We start from the raw sequence: 23,441 nt of genomic DNA on the forward strand, positions 1-23,441 counted from the left end.
CACAATTATCTCTATTTTAAAGATTAAAATTTAGAAAGGCCAAGTAGTCTGTCTGTGGTCTTCAGTAAGGAAATAAAAAGTAAATGATGCCTTTCTGCCACAGCTGGAGAGCAAGCAGCCTTGGTTCTGCAGAACCCATGGTGGTGGACCTCAACAAGGGTCACAAGGAGACCAAGAACATGAGCAAGCCAAGGCACTGCTGCTGGCATGGGCACCTAACCAAGCACATCAAACTAGTGCAGGACAAGATCTGAGAGGTGTGTGGTTTCACTCCTTTTGAGAGGCACCCCAGCAAGAGGAGCTGACCAGTGTTCTGGCTGCCACCAGGACAGGAAAGTGGCTGCTAAGGGCTGGACCTCCCCATCATTCTGTACATAATAAAATGCTTACCAAAAAAAAAAAAAAAAGGAAGAAAAAGGAAGTGATATAATCACATTTGTAAGTTTATCCCAACAAGAAAGTCTTTTTTTTTTTTTTTTAATTTATTTATGATAGTCACACAGAGAGAGAGAGAGAGAGAGAGAGGCAGAGACACAGGCAGAGGGAGAAGCAGGCTCCATGCACCGGGAGCCCGACGTGGGATTCGATCCTGGGTCTCCAGGATCGCGCCCTGGGCCAAAGGCAGGCGCTAAACCACTGCGCCACCCAGGGATCCCAAGAAAGTCTTATTTTTATTTTAAATACCGTAACTCTGGTATATGACATCTGAAAAAGGAATCTACTGTCACATAAGTTTGGAAAACCACAGATCTCTGCATAGTAACTAAGAGTGACCATATAGTAAACGGGGTTTCCTTTTGGAAGGCTTTAAATACCCTTTCTTCTTATACCTTCCAAGATCTCAGAACAGACAGCATTTGAAGTAATTTAATTGAAGGCTGATTGCAAGAACAGTAATCATTTACATAAATAGAAGACAATTAGTATCACATAATAAATTTTGGTCCAAAGAGTATTAAATAAGGTCCAAAGTAGAAGAATGAATGAGTTCTCTGAAGCAATACTCACAAAACAGTACTACAATACTGGTTACCTACTTTCAGAGCATAAAATCTCTCTAGTATAAGATCACATTAATTAAAAGTTTCATATGCTGTCATTCCCAGCAGGAATTCCTTTATCTTTGATTGCTAAATAGATTTCACAAGGCCCACAGCAAAAAACCTAACCGCCAGCAATGCTCCTATTATGGAGATTTAAAAATAAGCTTTGTTATTTTTTTTAAGATTTTATTTATTTATTTGTGAGAAAAAGGGAGAAGCAGGCTCCCTGCTCAATCCAGAACCCTGTGGGGCTCAATCCAGAAACCTGGGATCATGACCTGAGCCAAAGGCAGCTGCTTAACCAACTGAGCCATGCAGGTGCCCCAAAAATAAGCTTTGTAAATAAATAAATGCCTAATGATATTCTTAATGTAGCAACATAGCAATTGCTCTAAGGCCAACCTGTAAAGAAAGGAGAAAAAAGCTGGAGCAAAAAAATATTTTAAGGAGAATATTGATTTACCATTTTGGGAAATATTTGTATAAGAAAACCAAATCAGACAACCATGAAAAAATATTCTACCTTTCCCCATTATGCAGTGTTTTTGTTCTAGCCATAATTTTGGTGATATAAAGTCAAAGACTTAGAAAAATGACTCTAATAAGTAATCAATCAAGCAGAATTAATCACATGCAGTATTGCTAATGTAAATGATTACCTGAGAAGTCTGTGAGAAGTCTTGCTAGAACTTGCTTGTTTATCACTTCAGTCTTACTAAGCTGCGAAATAATATCTACCCTAGTAGTAGTTTCTCTAATTGCGGGCTTCTTGGGAATCTCAAGATCAGATCCAATATTAACTTCTGTGTGTTCTAGGACATCATATGATCTCTGAAGCCAAGATGATTCTGGATCACATGTGAAAGCCTGCTTGAGTATTTCTTCAGGAGGAGATTCTACATTATCCTGTACAGAAGCTGACTTCTCAACCTTTCTTTCACTCAGTTCCTTAAGAGCTTTGATTGTGAGCTGTTCCTGTTCTAAGTCAAGAGATGCTGTTGGAGTACCCTGGGCAGGGAAAACATCCAGAACCGCAATTCCATTGGTTTCTTTGCTTTGTTCAGTGTGTTTGCTATTTATGTCTTTAATTTCAGAACCACCTGACTCATTTTCATGCAAGACTTCCACAGCAAGAGTTGTTTTAAAGTCTGTAGTCTCTGATGTTGCCTGAAAGGCATTTCCTGTACCTTTTTCTACAATTCCTTTCTCTCTGGTTTCTGTAAAGGCTGCTATCAGGTCCTCTGGGGAAGAATCATCTGCATCTTTAACACTTTTTTCATGTAATGACTCCAAACAGGCAGAGGTTGTCGCATTTGGTGAGAATTCTGTCTCCTTAAGAACACCTGAAGACAGAGCTGAAGGAAGTTTGGGGTTTTCAGCTGCAACAGGCTTTTCAGAAGCAACTTCACTCATACTACCTGACTGTTCCACATCTTCTGACATGACATTCATGTCAGGTACTTGTGAACATGTGGCCTCACCAGTTGGACTCCTTTCAAGAATATCAGGCTGAACTTGTGCTGCCTCAGAGCTTTTTTTGACTGGCCCTTCAGAGTCTTCAGATGTTTTATTTTCCCTATTGCAAATGAAAATCTCTTCAATTTCTCTTTCATCTCTTTTTACAATAGCACTTGGAATGGAAACAGATTTTTCAGCTTGAATTTTGTTCCTTTCAAATGAAATATTGGCTGTGATGTCCTCTATTACTGTGTCATCAGACTCACCAGAACTATCAGCCTCTGTGGCTTCTCCTAATATAGAGCTCTGCCAGTTCATCTCACCTTTCAGGCTGCCATCAGGTAAGACCACTTTCACAGCGGCCACTCCAGAACCCAAAGAGACACCTTTCTCACATGGAGATCCAGGTAACTCTGCAAGTGTGTTGTCTTGTTTCTGCACATTGCCTCCCACACCTTTGATACTGATTTCCTTTGTGGAATCGAGATAGTCTGGCACAGGTATTTCAATGATAGCATTTTCTTGTGGGAGAGACGCCTGTGCCCAACCACCTGCTGATTTAATGACCGGAGTGCTCCCATTAATAGAACATACAGGAATTTTCTGGTAAGTGTTCGTTTTAAGATTTACAACTGGGATTTCTGAATTATACTCACTCATATCAAGTCCTGCAGTTTTTGTGATGCAGTTAGACTTATTGCTCTCTTCTTTCACTTGGGGAACCAAATCCCAAGTCAATATTTCATTAGTAAAGTTATGCATATCATTCACACACCTAGACACTTCTTCCAATGCTGCAGTTGTGTGTGAAAACTGTCTAGTGAATAACACACAGGCTGGGTAACGCCCTGCCTCTTTACTTCTCAGTGGAAATACTTTGTCATTAGACTCTAAAAGGTCTGCAGGTGATTCTCTATCAATATGCATTGCCCAACTACCAAAATCATTTGTGCTCTCCTTATATGCATCTTTAAATTCTTTGTCAAATGCTTCTTTGTCAATAATTACTTCAAATGGTGACTCAGGGGAATCCTTTTCAACAATACCACCTCCTGAACCTTCAGATGGGGATAAGGAATATGTACAAATGCCTTCTGCCTTGGGCTGCTGGGTTAGTGGTTTCTGGGCTGTTAGCAAAGTAAACTTGTCATCAGCATCCAAGCCAGTTTTATCATCTGTACTTGGTACCTCATTTGGGTTCCTGGACTCTTGATCTTTATTTATTTGCTGTTTCATTAGACCAACTTCCTTTGAGAAAAAAGCAGGATGATCTGGGATACTGGCTGGAACAGAAGGGTGGTTACACTGAACTTCTGCAATAGAAACTTGGGAATATGCTATGTCTTTACTGGTTCCTTGAGGCTTTTCCATCTTTTTCACATCTAGGAGAGCCAAATATTCTTTTCCTTCATTGGCTAAAATAGGCTGGCTGCCTAACACTTTGCTTTTTTCTCCATGCAGTACTGTAAGGTCAGTGTTAAGCATTTCAGAAGACGAAAAAAGGGAGGAAGTCATAGTTTCTGAAGGTGGCTCATCAGAGCAAAGAGAGCTCAATCCCTCTATAGTCAGAATTTGAAAGAAAAAAGTTTGTTTACCAGGTACAATCACACATTAGCTAGTCAGGCCAAGCAGCATGCTTTTCATTTTCCAAGTTACATATATATACACACAGGATGTACACACACACAACAAAACAACGATCAACAGTTATCCTATAAAACATGCATAAAAGTGCCAAGAGTGAACAGAAAAGCTGTATCATGCTACAAATTGCAGATGACAAAAATTTTTCAGGACAAATATTTTTCAGTCTACTTTTTCCATTGTAAAGGTAAAACATAAAATCTAGGGAAGTTTCTTTCCCTCTGTATTTTTGGTAGAGCTATCCAATGTAATCCATACAAAACCACTCAGTATTATGAAGTATTGATATATTCTCAGCTATAGGCTGTATAATTTGGTACACAAAGCTTCTACAAATCCACTATTATAGTTTGACAATTTGAAAAGGGAAAAAAAGTGATTACAGTTCTGATTCTCAGGAGATATAGTGGATCCCCCCGAGCCTAAAAATCAGACTAGAATTATTTTATTCTATCCACAGGGAAGATTGGTCTCAGGTACAGATGGCCTCATTTTAAACTGGAGTATGAAATAGTTGGCCTGCTCCAGAATCTCTTGCACCAACTTGCCAGTTTAATCAACACTGAACTGTGTAAACTGGTGGGGTTTTGTTTGTTCTTTGGTTAAGAAGAGTTAACTCCAGAAATCTTTTTAAAACAGAAAATATTATTCTAAAAGTAATACATTAATTAAATGTTATTAATCATTAATACCACAGCAGCCAGCGATTTATCACATTGTTTCCCATCTTTCCAATCTAGCAAGTTTTTACTGAAGAAAAGATCAAAACAACCTTCCAAAGGATAAGTGCTGTTATCTCTGGAGTTAGAACAAGGTAGGTCTTAAATAAATAGTTCCAAATGTATGAATCAAAGATTCAGTTTGGTAGATGAGACCTAAGCAGGCTCAGGACAGCACTGTCTTGAGCGTGAATGAGTAACTGTGAATTTGTGAAAGAGAAAAACCTTTGGGATTACTTCTATTCAGCTTATATTCTTTTTCATGTGAGAAGTTGAATAATATGGGGGATCCCTAGGTGGCTCAGCAGTTTAGTGCCTGTCTTCGGCCCAAGGCATGATCCTGGAGTCCTGGGATTGAGTCCAGCATCAGGCTTCCTGCATGAAGCCTGCTTCTCCCTCTGCCTGTGTCTCTGCCTCTCTCATTAATAAATAAATAAAATCTTAAAAAAAAAAAAAAAGTTGAATAGAAGCAAAATTGTGACTTTATTCAAAATCATTTTAGAAAGCTTAAAAGAAATAAAAATTAAATATCCTACTGCAACAAATAAAATTCCACTATTACAAAATGTTTCCAAATGCCAGATAAAGTTCCTCTATTTCAACATATCACTGAAATTTCATGTAATAGGATCTGACCTTTAGGATAGTTTAACTGTAATCTGGGCATTGGGGAAAAAGTCTTTTAAATTGAGGAAAAACAGTAACAGTCTGGTGGTACAAACTGTACTGTACTAGGGGGACAGAAAATATTTGAAGCTGTAATTCACATTTACTTCTAATGTAGTAAAAATGACTTGCATTTATCATTATATAGTATAATACAGTATCACTATATAGCACTCAACACCAGATTAAGGAGACAATGTAAATGAAGCTCAGCATTATAGATTAAAAGGTTCAAAACTGGGACACCTGGGTGGCTCAGCGGTTAAGCATCTGACTTTGGCTCAGGGCATGATCCCAGAGTCCCGGAATGGAATCCCACATCAGGCTTCCTGCATTGAGCCTGCTTCTCCCTCTGCCTGTGTGTCTCTGCCTCTTCCTCTGTGTCTCTCATTGAATAAATAAAATCTTAGAAAAAAAAAAAAAAAGAACTACATTTTCAGTAGTTCATTTACAGGATACATTTACATCGCGCTATGTACTATTACTGAACTTACTGGTTACTGTTTCTACCAGGAAATATTTAATGGATTAAATCTGGATTAAGGTAAAACTGTATGGGAACCCCTCCTTTCAAACACGAATGGAACTCTGACATGATCAAAACAGACTCCACCTTACAGGGAATGCTCAGCTTATGTATTTTATAGAGATTGAGATATCAGATGACTCAGATCAATCATCCTATAGACAAAAGGGGACAAAATGAATTAGTAATAATGCCACAAAAAAAAGTAATAATGCCACAAATATCGAATGCCTATCATGTGCCAGACACTGTCTTAGAAACTAGATTAAAAGCAGTGAACAAAAAAATCCCTGAATTTGTGGTGCTTACAGCACAGAGCAGGAGACAGACAATAAGCAAAATGATTAAGTAAAATGATGATGATGTGGTGGTGGTGGGCTTTAAGAAATGAAAAAGAAAGCAACCTACCCTGAATGCTAATAAAATAATGTGCACATTACTGGGGGGAGAAACATGGTGGAACTATTCTAACATGCTTTATCAGGGCACGAACTTGTCAGTTTTCCAAGCTTTGTTTCTCTCCTATTTCCTTGAACTCTTAATACTCCAAAAGTTTCAAGTTAGGTATATAGTAATCTGAAGTAAAGCTAGAAGATTAATACCAGCAAGTCCTGCAATTAAATAAAACCTCTAGGGATCTGTGGGGATGGCTCAGCAGTGTGGTGCCTGCTTTCGGCCCAGGGCCTGATCCTGGATTCCCAGGATTGAGTCCCGCGTCGGGCTCGCTGCAGGGAGGCTGCTTCTCCCTCTGCCTATATCTCTGCCTCTCTCTCTCTCTGTGTGTCTCTCATGAATAAATAAATAAAATCTTTAAATAAATAAATAAACCTCTAACATTCTTTAATTAAGATTCTTGCTCCATGCAACGAGAGCCCGATGTGGGATTCGATCCCGGGTCTCCAGGATCGCACCCTGGGCCAAAGGCAGGCGCTAACCTGCTGTGCCACCCGGGGATCCCTAATTAAGATTCTTTAATGTGATGTCACCACTATGCACAGAAAAATAACTTTAATTAGCTTCCCATACAGTTTTACCTTAATCCAATAGACAATATATAGTGCTTTCTGGGGGGCTAGCCTAGGGGCCAACAGATCTCTATATTGCATTAATTCCTGAGACTGTGGGATATAGGAGGTGCTAGCTCTCACCACTGTCAATCCAGCTTTCCCACATGTAGCAAAATAAGTCAGCATCTTCATCTGTGCTTCAATTTTAATTATCATGTTTAGAATTTCAGCAAATGAAAAGAAGTTTCTTTGGCTAGATGAAACCCTAACAAAGTTGGACAGAGCTGACTTGTACCAATACAATGAAAAAAACTGGGCTGGAAGTAAAGAGTTTATAAAGGCATGAAAACATTAAATAGAACGAGATCAGAATCTACTAAGCCTTTTTTAGAACAGCTCCCATAAGCAAAGACTATTCCAACTAGTGAGTATGGCTCTTAATAGTCACTGGTGTTGTCCAAGTTTGCAAAACAGCAGAAGACGCCAGGGAGTTTGAAGGCTGTTAGTTTTTAAAATACTATACACTAAAAACAAAAAAACAAAAAAACTATACACTAGTAAAAACTGCCTGATAGAGTAACTTTAGATCATCTTACACCTCAGAAAATGTCCATTCTCTTTCCTCTTTCAAAAGATCCAAACCTTCACATACACTACAAGGAGACTTTCAACATTACTCAAAATCAGTAAAAAATTCCCTCATTATGAATATTTTCTAATTTAGTTATTTACTGTAATAGGATTTAATGTGCATATTCATTTTCAAGAATTCTAATTACTTAAAAATATGGCATGGCTCTACTACCAAAAGGGTTATACACCTAATAGGTTTGTTAAAAAGGGAATTATATATGGTAAGAGGAGAAAAACTTCATAACCCCATAATAATCATGAGAACATTCCCAAATTTATCCAATACTGAGCTCCTTGCTTACCCATATCTTCCTAAACTACTTAGAAGTTTTCACTTAAATGTACTATCCAAAATTAGACTAGAAAATTAAGTTGGTAGTCGTAGTGTAAATTTCTAGACTGTTCCCAGACCAAAAATTTATGTTAAAAGATGCAAAATCATCTTTAAGTGTGATCATACTTACTAATAACCATGTGGCCTCGGCAAGCTGGTTTATCCCATCTAAAAAATGGTCATACTTGTACATCAAACTTGAGAATTGCCGTTGAGGATTAAATGAGTTAATACGTGAAAAGTGCTTATAACACTACCTGGCACTTAGTAAATCCTCCATAAATATCCCCAGACACCACATTCTCAAAAAACAAGAAAGAAAAAAACCTGACATTCAGACTCCGTATCATATGTTTTTTTTTTTTGATAAGGAGAGTATATAACACATATTCTCCTTCAGAATTTTAGACACTTTCCCTCCTACCATTCTCAAATAAAAGAAAGTAATTTAAAGAGCTTTTATCTATTTCAAAAATTTGGGTGATGCAACTTCTGAATCAGTTACTACAAAACAAATGCCTATGGCATTCCAAAAATCATGCTGGGTTCTTTGTAGGTAAAAACATTTAAGACAGCCCAAAAAATTCAAAGCCAGTGTTGAAAGAAAAAAGAACTTTTTCCTGAAAAAAATGTTTCATTTTACCACCATCAAGGTCAAAGTGTATTTTAGTTCAACGTACCAGTAGCTGAACAATCAACAAACAACCTGGCACAAAAGCAGTCTTGGATGCCAACTTTTACACTCCCTTTCACACTTTAGAACTACTAGTACTTCATGTATTACCTCTGCCTTCCTGACACGGATGCAATCTGCATTAAAGTTTCCTAGGTAATGAACCTGGTCTAAAAACTAGAGCTTTACTACACGTTAGAACTCTAGTCCTGTAGAAATCCCACAGATGGGCCTGATGCTTTTCACTCTTACTCTTGCCCCTGGACGGTCCCTGTCCAGAAGCACAGCTTAAAGGTTAGTAGGGTATGGGTGGTCTTTTGTGCCTGCTTTAAATACTTCTGCTGACCAATATTAAAGTACAGTAACTCGAAATTTTGATTGGAATAAGGCAAAAGCTCCATTTGACTGGATAGTGGGAATTCAGGTAGAATTTTCCTCTTCTATGTCCACAGTATTTTATCTCACAGGACAAGGTGGGGAATTAACAATGATATGATGAAAAATCAACTTCCAAGTGAATATTGTGTTCACATAAAGTAAATGCACTCAAATTAAAAAAAACTCTTCACATATTGCTTTTACTCTGTTCTTCAAAATAGCTTCTCTTTACTTTCTTATTCCTCAAACTGCCTTTTTAAAAAAGATAGCATTTTTATTCAGGTGTTGGTAATTTAATTACTGAAAACAACGTAATCCAAAAACAAGTAAACAATAACGAATGTTATATCCTATTATCAGAGTTCTTCCTAAAAAGCGTGAATAGCTTAGAATTCTGTTACAGTTACCCTCTGGTGACTTTCCCCCTCCTAAGAATTCAGTACTTTTAATTAAAATTCAGTATTTTTAATTAAAGGATAGCTGTATCATGGAAAAACCATACACATCAGCGAAGAAATACTATGCATATTCATACAAAGGAGGCTCGAAATATTCAGGTATAGGTTTTCCTACACTTGAATTTTCTCATGTTCACAAAACAGGAAGGAAAGACAAATTTTCGTGCAAAACAGTATCAGCAATTTCCAGCCACAGCATCAAAATAGGAAGTTAGCCAGCGGACACTTTGCAGCCAAGCTAGATTCTAAACAAAAAGTCTCTTCTGTACAAAGAAAAATGTTTTGCTTTTGTTAAAAAAAAAGGCTGTAACTGGCTAATTTTTTCCCTTAAATGCTTGCCCCAAAGTTCAGTGTTTAACTTCCTATTCCAGATGCCTACTGCATTACTCAAATTGAATGCAAATGTTGGTTACTGCAAATGTGCTTCCAGTTCTTCAGGTTCCTCTCTTTCCCATCTTATTTTCACCTACTTTTCTTCCATGTTTTCTAAAAAAAAAATCAGAGTATTTTTCAGCCTCCATCCTTATCAAAGGTTTCAGAAGTAGAAATCAAATTTGAGTTTGATTTTGTGCTGATGGAGGGAGCACAGCCCCCCAATGATACTAAATTACATCACTAACAGCAATACGCTTAAAATAGTAATTTCTGCCTCTTTCTCTACTCTCATGATTATAACATTAACCTCAAAATGACATCTCTAAAAATATCTGCAAACCCTAAAATACGACTAATATACTTTATCATCTTTACCACAGGCAGTGTTTATGAGCATGGACTTTGGAGTTCTACATGTGTCATTTACTCACTCTGTGATCTTGAGCAAGTTATTGCACCATTTAAAATCCCAGTGTCGGGATCCCTGGGTGGCGCAGCGGTTTAGCACCTGCCTTTGGCCCAGGGCGCGATCCTGGAGACCCAGGATCGACTCCCACGTCGGGCTCCCGGTGCGTGGAGCCTGCTTCTCCCTCTGCCTATGTCTCTATGTCTCTGCCTCTCTCTCTCTCTCTCTCTCTCTCTGTGTGTGTGTGTGTGACTATCATAAATAAATAAAAAATTTAAAAAAATAAAATAAAAAAAAAATCCCAGTGTCAAAAAAAATAAAAAAATAAAATAAAATCCTAGTGTCCTGAACTGGTAATTCAGCTAGTACCCTTCCTCCATAAAACCGGCTGTGCAGATTAAACAATTCACATAAAGTATCGAACACGGTGAAAGCTCAATAAAAATGAGTCACATCCTACATCTATACCTCTTAATATCTTTCTTTTACATTACAGGGAAACACCATTAAAATTTATTCCCCTAGGGATCCCTGGGTGGCGCAGCGGTTTGGCGCCTGCCTTTGGCCCAGGGCGTGATCCTGGAGACCCGGGATCGAATCCCACGTCGGGCTCCCGGTGCATGGAGCCTGCTTCTCCCTCTGCCTGTGTCTCTGCCTCTCTCTCTCTCTCTCTGTGATTATCATGAATAAATAAACAAATAAAATCTAAAAAAAAAAAAAAAAAAAAAAATTTATTCCCCTATTTTGAAACACTCAGGGATTAGGATGAAATTAACTTCTGCTTAATAAGAAAAAAGGAATCAATAAGACTACAAAGGACCTACTGAGGAATACAACTTATTCAAGAAGAAATTGATTATTCTATTGTCATTACAAATGTATTTAATAGCTGTAAAAAAGCTTGCTTTACTAGCTTAAAAAACTATCTACTTCAAAGTAGTACAATTTAATAAATATTACATAATTTTCTTCTGAAAAATTTAATTGCCCTTCCTTTATTCAGTCCAAATTAATGGCAGCTTTTTGTACATGCATTTCCCTGAAGGCCAATGAGAACTATTTCAGGACTGAAGAGGTCATTCTTAAATATGAAAATGTTCTATTTAATAATCGCTACATACTACTTATTATGGTTTAGATATATATAAGTAAGGCATAACTCTCAAGGCTAAATTAATGGCTAAGGGTTATGGAAGCCAGAGACAGATTAGTTGGGTTAATGCCAGTGATGGACTCAAGGTTCCTCTTGGTGGCAGCAGTCATTAAAAAAGCCTTGCACTGGGCAGACTGGTCCCAGCTATTCTCCCCAGTGAAACAAGGACACCAACATCCTCTTCCTTATTTTTATGAGGCATACTAAAAGCTGGCCCTTCTTGGCTCTTCTAGAATACACTGAATCACTTGCCAAGGTGTCTCCTCAAACAACAGGCTGATCTCTAGGACTGCCAAGGAAGTAGAGCACCAACTAGGTTACTTTTACATTGTGTTTTTTTTGCAGGATAAAAATGTTAGTAATAACAGAGGCTAGACTGGAACACCTTCAGGGATATAGTTTTAACTACCCTTTTTTTTTTAAGATTTTATTTATTCATTCATGAGAGACACAGAGAGAGAGAGAGGCAGAGACACAGGCAGAAGCAGGCTCCATGCAGGGAGCCCAATGTGGGACTCAATCCCGGGACTCCAGGATCACCACCTGGGCCGAAGGCAGATGTGCTCAACTGCTGAGCCACCCAGACATCCCTAACTGCCTCTTTATAATAATACCCTTTTAACAATTACATTTTCTTGAATCTGCACTGGTCAAAGTATCTTTTTATAAGCAAAGAGGAAAAATGGCAAATCTATTTTCTTTCACAAACTCTCATACTCACTGTGACACTGAAGCCTACTTAAAACATTAGTTTTTAATTAGCAAAATCCTTTTCGTTTACCTCTATTCTACTTGAATATATGCGTAATTTTTCCTAACAGGAATTAAAATAAGTTTTTAAGCTATGATAGTTATGTTGTCAACGTTCCATACGTTAGGTATGTTGTACCTAGCCTGCATGTTACACTATTTAGGATATCAATGATCCCCTTTCTGTATTAAAATAGTGGCTAAAAGTTACAACCATGAAGAATGTATTTTAAAAGATCTGAAATAGGGGCACCTGGGTGGCTCAGTGGTTGAGCATCTGTCTTTGGATCAGGTTGTGATCCTGGGATCGAGTCCTGCATCGGACTCCCCAAAGGGAGCCTGCTTCTCCCTCTGCCTGTGTCTCTGCCTCTCTCTGTGTCTCTCATGAATAAATAAAATCTTAAAAAAAAAACTGAAATATTTACAATAGAGAAAATGTAATGATTTGTTCCATCTACAGTATGCTATTTTCACCAGAGTGGAACACATGTAATACCTACTGGCTTAAATTATTAAATTTCTCATATGGGAAAAAAAAATCCCGCAAATTAATCTGGTTGGGTTTCAGACGTCAAGTCACTTTGTAGATCTGAATTATTTGCTAATATTGACAAAATACCTATCTTTTAATGTAAACACTTAATTTAAAAGTTCTTGATTTGACCCACGTTATCCAAAAATCACACAATGACAACATTACAAAGGGACTGGGGGACCTGATATTATGCCTAATTTAAAAGCAACAAATTATCTATCATGTTTCATAAGAAATAGACTACCTTCACTTTATCCCACTATGTTTTTATTCTTATAAGGTCAAAGTCTTCCTATCAAACCAGCAACAAGACTCTGCATCTAGTGAATTCCAGCTGGGACAATAATCTGTTTGTACAGGGCTTCTCAGACCTATCTAGTGACTTTAATTACCTTTTTTTAAAATAAGGGTTTTCCACTGACCTACATTTTAGGTCGAGTACAAATGAAACTGTACTTTATTATTAGTGCAACTCAACAGAGCACACAGTGCTCTCTCTTGCAGATTCTTGGTACTACTACCCCCACAAACAAATAGCTATCACACTTGATTCCCTTCTTCACTGGCTGGCAGATTAAACAAACAAACAATCCCAGAAAGCTACAGCTTAATCTCTAGGAAAACAAGTTTTGCTTGCCAAAAAGTTAACTGATTTATTCACTGTTCCTAGGCAGTTTGGAACTAGCCTAGATCTTGGTACAAATCTCAGATAAGTTCACACACTAAAGCATTCTAGCTAAGTTGGTATATTATTTCAGTGGAAGCACACTTTTATACTGTTTTTCCAAACCTACTACCTCCCCAAACCAGTTATGTAACTGCAATCTATATATTAAATGCATCCTGCAGTGGGCTGTTTTATGAGCCACAATTCTGTCTGCTCTAAATGCTGTGGGTGAGTTTATAATTTTTAAGAAATGCTCCAAACTGCACCTAAAGCTTATGTAGTGTTAAAGGGTCCACCTATCTAGCCTCATCCTGTTTTATTAACCTTTACAGAAAATCAAGTGCAAACTGCTAAATATGAAGGACTGGCTTATAGTTTTTATTTCAAGGGATTTGGGGGCAATAGAAAACTTGTGCCTCATATCCCCAGTTACAGCCTCTTTCTCAACATTTTTCTTTTATTAATGCACACAAAAAAATGACAGACTTGCCTTGCGAGGTCGAAAATAGAGATACAGGCTGAGAGGAAGAGGAAGAAACAAAGGAATCTGAAAGAAAATATACAGCGTGAGAATTTGACAACCTCACACAGGAATTTTAATTTTAACTCTCCTTTTTATTTGGCCAAGCAGCATAATTTCATTGGGTTTAAGCAAGAGGGGAAAACCCAAATCTTTATTTCCATTTACTGTTTTCACTCACCTGGTGGCAAACCTTATTTTCAAGATGCATTTCTAAAAAGTTAATCAACTCAATTTCTTTGATCAAATATTCTCACCTTCAAAGAAAAAGAGGAACCTCTAGCATTTTTAAACAAGTAAAACCTCAGAAAAGATGATACTCCCTTACAACTTTCTGTGGGAAAGAAAAAATAAGTAGCTGAGCACACTAACTGATAATTTGCTTTTAACAATTTTCAACTGCATTCTGAAGAGTCACTAGTATGAACATTTATTTACTTGGCAAATATGCGAAATTGATCCCGAGTACTTTAAAAAAAAATCACAAATAATCTACTTAGGAAAATAGGACTATATAAGAAATCTTCTACCTTCTAAAATTACATTCCTCTAAATTTGGCATCATTTATCAAACTTGTAAATGTATGTACTGTCCCCACCAATAAGCTACTCTTTTAATTTGGCCAGTTATGCCTAGAGGAATTTAGCCTACAATATTAGCATCGATTATAAACACCTGTATATGAGGATATTCGTTAAGAACGCTTGTTATAAAATTAGGAATACTCTAAGTGACCATCAGTAGGAGACTAAATAGTTACATCCAAACAATGGAGTACTTGCTGCTATGAAGAAGATACAGCTATGGATGTTGATATACGTGATAAATTAAAAAAGCAAAATGCAGAAGTATATACATGTGTCTCCCTCATTACCAGCAAAAGAAACTCTTGAGGTCTGAGGTGGGGGAAGATTTGCTTTTCAGTACAACCTTTGGCCCTTGGGAAAAAAAATACAAACCAAGAATATAAATTACCCTCTCACTAAAAAAGGAAAAAATCAATAAAACTAGCATGTGAAAAGCAGTTCCCCCCTCCCCAAAAAAGTGCCCCTAAATATACTGGCCTTTACTTAATTCCTTTTTTCCTTGCAAGTATAAAAATGTTTTCACAAATATTAGAAATACACTTAAAATGGGGAGATTGCTTTAAAAGACAGGCTCTAAGCTTGTATCGATAAGCATGAATTTATTTAGTCAATAAATATGGAGGACAGTAACAGGAAAAGAAAGTTTAGTGGATCACAGGCAGTAATTCAATAACTCAGCACCAGAGTCTTAAAATTCACTGCTTTTTACTGATCTTAAGATGAAGCATCATATTTACCACAATAAATGAGAAACCATTCTTTTTGATTAATTTTTTGTTTTGTTTAGTAATCTCTACCCTTCATCATGGGGCTCAGACTCTCCACCCTGAGATCAAGAGTTACACATCTCAACTGGGCCAGCCAGATGCCCCATCTCCCTTCCTTTTTTGAAGCAAGCATTTCTGTTTCTTTAATGTTTCAGATGGGTTCATCTCTACACATGCATTAACCTTCGACAATAAATCTCTGCCAAATGACGAGTTTACATCTGAATAAACCTGAAAAACCAAATGCTAAGTTCAGCCCAATGCCAAAAAAGATACTATGAACTTGCCTACCCACCTACACCTAACACCCCCTCTTAATGGAAAATTTCCAAATACAAATTCTTATAGGTAGCATCTATTCTGATATAACACACAGATAACCCGTAACAGTTTGCAACAATATTACATAATATCTCCTAACTTACATAACCACAGCGTATTCATATTCCATATGCATGCCACAGGTAACTAAGCTCAAGAATGGTGATCTGAATTTTCAAATGCTATTAATTAAATTAAACATTGTCATTTAGTAATAATAGTAATTTTTAGCTAGGTCCAGGCACTGGATTACCAATGCAACACAGAGATGACAACTATGCCTACAAGTAACTGAAAGAAAAATACAAACCAGTAAAGCTGCATGAGTTGTGGGAATGAGACAGAGGTAATCAGTAGGATACATTGTAGAAGAGATGGTAAACTTAGCCATACTGGTCTTCAGGTGACCGAGGAAGGCGTTCTGGAGAAAAGGAACAACTTGCCGTATTCTATATGGTTTTAAAAGTCATGTAATGAAATTTGGATTATATCCTATATGCAATGAGGAAACAGTGAAAATTTTACTATAAGGGAGTGACAATATCATGTGTGTTTTAAAAATACGTCAGCAGGTAGAACACAAACTTAATTGAAAAACTACTGCATAATCTTGGCATTAATTTTTTATTTATTTAGTAAACCTAGTAAAGGTCTATTAGACACTGGTTAAATAAGTTTTGATATACTGTTCATTAAAAATTGTATTGTATACAGGAATTCACTGACATTAAAAGATGCCAATAGCACACTGAATAAAAAAGAACACCATAAAAGAAGTTTAAATAACGTGATCCCATTTTGGTAAAAAATACAAATTCAGAGTGGCTCAGTGGTTGAGTATCTGCCTTTGGCCTAGGGTGTGATCTCAGGGTCCTGGGATCCTCCCACAGGGAGCCTGCCTCTCTGTGACTCTCATGAATAAATAAAATCTTAAAGAAAAAAAAAAGGGTTAACTTTGTATATTGAATGACATTTATAATTAACTTTGAAACATTTGTCTTTTTGTTAGTTTCTATAGATTATTAAAGCATCTAACAATACATAAGGAAAGGCAGTGTTTGAAATTTTATCTAAAATTAATATAATAAATATTGGAAATTCATCAGCTATTTCAAACATCTTCTCTCTCTAGCATTTAAAAGATTTTTGTCACAGGGCACCTGGGTGGCTTAGTCAAGGATCCATCTGCCTTTGGTTTTTTTTTTTTAAGATTTTATTTATTTATTCATGAGAGACACACAGAGAGAAAGAGGTAGAGACACAGGCAGAGGGAGAAGCAGGCTCCATTCAGGGAGCCTGACATGGGACTCGATCCTGGGTCTCCAGGATCACACCCTGGGCTGAAGGCGGCGCTAAACCGCTGAGCCACCCAGGCTGCCTCCTGCCTCTGGTTTAGATCATGATCCTGGGGTCCAGGGATTGAGCCCTGAGTATCTGCTCAGCAAGCAGCCTGCTTCTCTCTCCCCGGCCCCTCCTCCCCTTGTGTGTACATACTCTCTAATGCTCGCTTGCTCTCTTTCCACCCCTCCTCAATAAATCTAAAAGATTTTTGTCACTTACAATTTCCCTTTTGCCTATAAAGCTAGGCTCCCTGAAAAGGGTCTTTCTACTCTTTCTCATGACTACAATTCCTGATGGCAATTCTTATCATTTCAGTAGAAGCTGCTAAACTGTGTCAATTAATGCCCCTCACCTATCAGAATTCCAGGGACAGGCAGACCAATTATTTCCCCAAACTTTATGGCATTTCCCCCCCCTTATATTTTTGTTAGGACCTCTATTACTGAATAGAAGTAGTGAAAGCGGACTCCTTGCCTTTCCCAAAGCAATTTTGATTTCAAGATTATGACTTTCTTTAAAAAACAAAGAAACTTTTTATTTTAGAATAATTTTAGATTTACAGAAAAGGTCCAAAGGCAGTAGAATGTTGCTTTATATCCAACACTCAGTTTCTCCCATTGTTAACAAGTTACATTAATATGGTGGTATATATGTCACAACTAATAAACACTGATACTACTAATAAGTGAACCTCATACTTCATTCAGATTTCATTACTTTTTCCCTAATGCCTCTTTTCTGTTCCAGAATCCCATTCAGAATACTAGATCATGTTTTGTCATCCTGTCTCTTTAGCCTCTTTTGGACTATGACCATTTCTCAGATTTTCCTTGTTTTTAATGATCTTGATAGTTTTGGGGTTAGATATTTTGCAGAATATCCCTCAATTTGAGTTTGTTTCATAGTTAGAATGGAGTTTTGGAGAAGATTACCACTTAGGTGAAGGGCCATCCTTGTCATAACGTATCAAGGGTACATGCTATCAATATGACTTAACACTGAAAATGTTAACCTTGATCCTCTGGCTGAGATAGTTTGCCTGGTTTCTCCATGTAGTACTTCTCCCCCATTCTTCCGCACTGTACTCTCTGGAAGCAAGTCATTAAGCACTTGCCACTGTAACTCTTCTGTTAGCACCCTGAAAGAGTTGGAAGATTTTCTTTGTACATTTAGGGAGTAAATGTATATGCAATCCAAGAGAAAGAACAAGCAGAATTCTTGTTGTAAAAGAAACACAATTAGAAGTCTAACAGAAAGAAATAAAATGGACTGTGTAAATAGGAAATTGGTTACAAACACTTTAATGACCCAACTAAAACACCACACTTACTTTTAGAAATGTCTTACCCTTATCCAAATACTGTTCAAGATCAATGTACTGAATCAAAACGTCAGATTTTGTTAGGAATAAAATGGAAATTAGACTTAACATATTTAAAAATCCTGACACATTAAACTAGCCTACCACTGAGTCTTTATTGGAAATGGAGTGTCTTTATAACACACCAAAACGTGGCATTCAGGAGATTATAAAATGAAACCTTTCTGGACTAAAGCCATTAGTGGAAAATAGCATGAATCCAGAAGTAGAGTAGTAAAAGGAACCAATCTTAAACATAAGATATATTTACTACAGATACAGTTTTATGGGCTTACATAGAAACTCTCTTCTCCGTACCTATGTGGATATGTCAATTTCCATAAAGATAAGTTTTTGCAAAACTTTTAATTCAATTTTCAAAAACCAAACTTTTTTTTTAAGTTTTTATTTATTTATTTGATACACAGAATGTACAAGCAGCGGGAGCAGGACAGGGAGTTGCAGGCTCCCTGCTAAACAAGGATCCCGATGCAGAGTTCAATCCCAGGACCCTGGGATCATGACATGAGCCAAAGGCAGAGGCTTAACCAACTGAGCCACTCAAAACCAAACATTCTTAATCTGTAGTTTATGAACAATTTCATAGTAGTTCATGAACTATGAACCTCGTGAAAGCCTATGTAGTATTTTGTATAAAAACACGTATGCATGTTTTTCTGGGACTAGAATTTCTCTATTTATTCCATAAATACTTATTGAACACCTATTATGAACCAAGGACTAGTTTTAGTTGCTGAACAAAAATGATTAGTTGCTCATTCAAAAATATCTGAAGGCATGCTTTGCATCAGGTCCTGCCCAGACATTAGAAACAGAGCAGTGAATAAAACAGCAAAAAACTTCTATGCTGGTGGAACCTTTATCTAATGTGGAAGATGGACAATAAACAAAGTCAGATTATATACTATAAAATATGTAAATATCAGGAGATTATGACAGATGATAAGAAAAATAGAGCAAAGAAGGCCTAAAAGGTGTTTTTTCTTGTGCAATTTAGATAAGGTGGTCAAAGACCTAACAAAGCTGAGGGAGAAAAAGCTGTGAAGATATACAGGGAAGAGCATTATAAACAGAGAAAACAGCAAATAAGACTCTGAGGTACAGAAGTATTCCTGGTGTGAAGAATAGCAAGGGAGCCAGTGAAGCTAAAGCTGAGCAAGATGGAGGTTAAGGCCAGATATCATAAGGCTTCAAAAGCCCTCTATGGACTTTGGCAATTCTGATGATTGTGATCGGAAGCTACTAGAACATTTGTCCATAAGTGACAAGATATCACTTACATTTTTCACAGGTTTACATCAGCTGTGCTTTGGAAAACACACTGAAAAGAGGTAAGGGCGCAGCCTGGGTGGCTCTGCCTTCAGCCCAGGGTGTGATCCTGAAGACCTGGAATCGAGTCCCACATCTGGCTCCCTGCATGGAGCCTGCTTCTCCCTCTACCTGTGCCTCTGTGTGTGTGTGTGTGTGTGTCTCATGAATGAATAAATAAATAAAATCTTAAAAAAAAAAAAAAAAAAAGGATGTATGGGATAAAGTTTGAAGACCAGTTAGCAGGCAAGTGCAATAATCCAGGAGAAATATGATAGCAGCTTGGGCCAAGGAGATAACAATGGAGGTTGGGAAAATTGGTTAGATACTGGATAAATACTGAAGGTAGAATCAATAGGATTTGCTGATTTTTTTTAAAAAGATTTAAAAAAATAATAATAAAAAAAAGATTTTATTTATTTATTCATGAGAGACACAGAGAAAGAGAGGCTGAGACACAGAAAGAGGGAGAAGCAGGCTCCATGCAGGGAGCCTGCTTTTGTTGGACTCCATCCTGGCCCTCCAGGACCATACCCCGGGGCTGAAGGCGGTACTAAACCGCTGGGCCACTGGGCAGCTGATTGTTTTATGATTTTTATGCTGATTGTTTTATGAAGGAAAGAGAAGAGTCAAGAGTGACTCCAAGCTTTTTGATTTGGGCAAAAGATGGATGAATGATTGTTTACTGAGATGTAAACAACTGAGAAGAATAGATTTATAAAAGGAAAAATCAGGAGTAGACACAGTAAGTTTGAGATGCCCATTAGACATGAAGACCAAAGATAAAGATTTGGAAGTCACCAATTTATAGATAGTATTTCAAACCATAAGATGGGTATCATAAATGAAACCAATGTAAAGAGAAAAGTTCTGAGAAGTGAGTCCTGGAGTACTCTAAATAAACTTTAGTTGGGGAGGCAAAAAAAGTTAGCAATATGAAATCCCAGTAATAATGAAATCCACAGAGTCAGAAAGATTAGTGGTTGCTAAGGAGGGAGGAATGGAGAGTGATTGCCACATGTAAAATTTCTTTTGGGGGTGATGAAAATGTTCTTGAACTAGGCAATGGTGATGGTTGCACAACCTTCTATATATACAAGAAAACACTTTAAAATGGTGCTTCTTATATGAATTGTATCTTAAATTAAAAAAAAAAAAAAAAGAACTAGCAAAGGACACAGTAGGAGCAGCCAATGAAAGTATGTGGTGTGGTAGAAGACAAATAAGAAAGGTACTTCAAAAAAAAAAAAAAAAAAAAAGGTACTTCAAGAAGAAAGCAAGTGATCAATTTTACCAGAAGCTGCTGATAAGCCTTTAAGAGGAGGACTGAGGGATCCCTAGGTGGCACAATGGTTTGGCGCCTGCCTTTGGCCCAGGGCGTGATCCTGGAGACCCGGGATTGAATCCCCCCGTAGGGCTCCTGGTGCATGGAGCCTGCTTCTCCCTCTGCCTATGTCTCTGCCTCTCTCTCTCTCTGTGTGACTATGCTAAATAAAAAAAAAAAAAAAAAAAAGAACTGAGAAGTAATTACTGGATTTAATAACTAGTGAACATGACAAGAAAAGTTTCTGTAGAAAAGCAGAGCAAAAAGTCACCTGGCTTAGGAATCATGGGACCAGAAATTAAAGTGTTTAAGTTCAATCAGTAACCAAAGTAAAGAGGATGATCGAATGATTTTCATCACATGTTGTTTCAAATTTTAAAGACAGGCAGTGTGTATATTTGAAAGAGAACTGAATCGGGCCCTTACTCCCTTAGTTTTATTTACCCTCAATGTTACAGCACAAACCTTTAGGCATGTCACTTAATCTGAGCCTGATTCCTCATCTGTAAAATGAGGCTTTATATCATTACCTACATCACAGATAAACATAACACAAGTCTTTCTCCTACTGAATATAGCCTCTAGAGAGCTAGATGATCTGTTTTGTTTGCCTGTCTTCCAAAGAGCTTTACTGTATGTTAAATTATAAGATAAAAATATTTCTGCCTCCTATGTAAAATGAGAACACTTCTTTCTCATGGTTAAAATGCTTTCAGGTAAAAGGACAAAAGGGCCTCTGTATCAGTTTTGCTTAAAAAGTTTTCCAAAATACCCTTCAACATATCCTCAAGGGCAAGCAGCCAATGAGGAATGTGTCAGAAAACTCGCACTTCCTCTCCTGGTTAGGTTATGACGATGTGATTACAGGGAGAAATAAAACAGTTCATTGGAGAGAACAGGAAGGTATATTTCTTTGAAATAATTTTTAAAAAAATCATGAAAGTGGGCTACCTACTGACAATTATATCTCTAACACAAATAAAAACACAAATCTTATACAGTATTTAAAGGGATTCTCTCTGAAATTGCAGTATCACAGATTAAGAAGTCTCATATATGTCACAGATATGCAGTAAAAAACTGATTATAGCTAAAATTACTTGGTATACACAACTTTTCAAAACATCTGTAGCATACCCAATGACCAAAAATAATTCTAGAATTAACAGCTGTTCATATAAATGAACTGAATAAAAGGTAAGTCAGTTTCGTGGGCAACTTCTGAATGAGATAACTATACAAACATAACACCAAATTGATAAATATTATCTAAAAAGTTTTACAATGAAATTAATGTATTTTCACAAGTTTATACAGTTTAGGAGGCAGTCATAATTTCATCATTAACAATAAAGTCGAACTCAAACTATAAGTACATAGAACAAATATGCAGTTATTCATTTATTTGGAGCTTTTATAATTCCACTTGAAATTACAAAATTCCAGGGTTACTACTAAAAAGTAGTGCTTTGCTATACAACAAATAACCTCAAACAAAACTGGAAACTTTAATTTTCCTTAAACTTCAATGACATATCACCAATTCCTTCACTACCAAAATTTCATTTACAAGTGTTTGAAACATGCATAGGATCAAACAGGTGAGTCCCCAGCAACCAAAACAAAAATGGTGAGTCCTTTATTAGGACAAATATATAATTTCCTTACCATAGAATACAATAAAAGCAATAATATTTATATTGTTTTCAGACCATCTCTAAAATCATAAAATTTAAAAACACTGATGCACTTACCAGCAATTTAATAAATAATGCTCTAGAGCTTTCAATAGGGCTAAGGTATACCTGTTAAATGTATATGACTGGTTGGTTTGATCAGAGTGGTTAAATTATTTGTCAATGTGACTCTAAGAGAAAAAAGCATTAAAAGAAACCTTTTATTGCTCGGGAACAAAAACCATCCAAATCAACAGGCAAATGTAAACCATAATGACACGACTATTCTTGCTGCCTCTTGTACTCTTGCTTCCAGTGACAGTGGTTTCACAGTACATCATAACTGCACTTATGGTCGGAATGCTGCAGAAAATAGTTAAGCATATCCTTTTTATTTTTTTTATTTTTTATTTTGCATATCCTTTTTAAAGCTTTATTTATTTAGTAATCTCTACACCCCACATGGTGCTTGAATTCACCACCTCAAGATCAAGACTCGCGTGCTGTTTCACTGAGTCAGCCTGGGCACCCAATACTTAAGCACATTGGTGTCATGTCAACCTATTTATAAAGCACCCTGGCCGCCTCCCACTTCCTTTTTTTTTTTTTAGGATTTTATTTATTTATTCATGAGAGACAGAGAGAGGTAGAGACATAGGCAGAGGGAGAAGCAGGCACCCTGCAGGGATCCCGATGTGGGACTCGATCCCAGGACCCCAGGATCTGACCTGAGCCACCCAGGTGCCCCAGATATAGAATACTTCTTTTTTTTTAATTGGAGTTCAATTTG

At 37.1% G+C, this 23,441-nt stretch overlaps 1 protein-coding gene across 2 annotated transcripts in view; it reads right to left on the reverse strand.

The window, feature by feature from the left end:
- RTN3 (reticulon 3) overlaps positions 1-23,441 on the reverse strand; it is a 57,376-nt gene that overhangs the window by 29,835 nt on the left and 4,100 nt on the right. The window contains 2 exon segments of one of the 2 annotated variants that reach the window (NM_001375430.1): positions 1,703-4,060; positions 13,916-13,972. Coding sequence (NP_001362359.1) covers positions 1,703-4,060; positions 13,916-13,972 — 2,415 coding nt within the window. 2 annotated transcript variants of the gene reach the window in all.

This window comes from Canis lupus, chromosome 18, assembly GCF_011100685.1.
Source record: "Canis lupus familiaris isolate Mischka breed German Shepherd chromosome 18, alternate assembly UU_Cfam_GSD_1.0, whole genome shotgun sequence".
Taxonomy (NCBI): domain Eukaryota; kingdom Metazoa; phylum Chordata; class Mammalia; order Carnivora; family Canidae; genus Canis; species Canis lupus.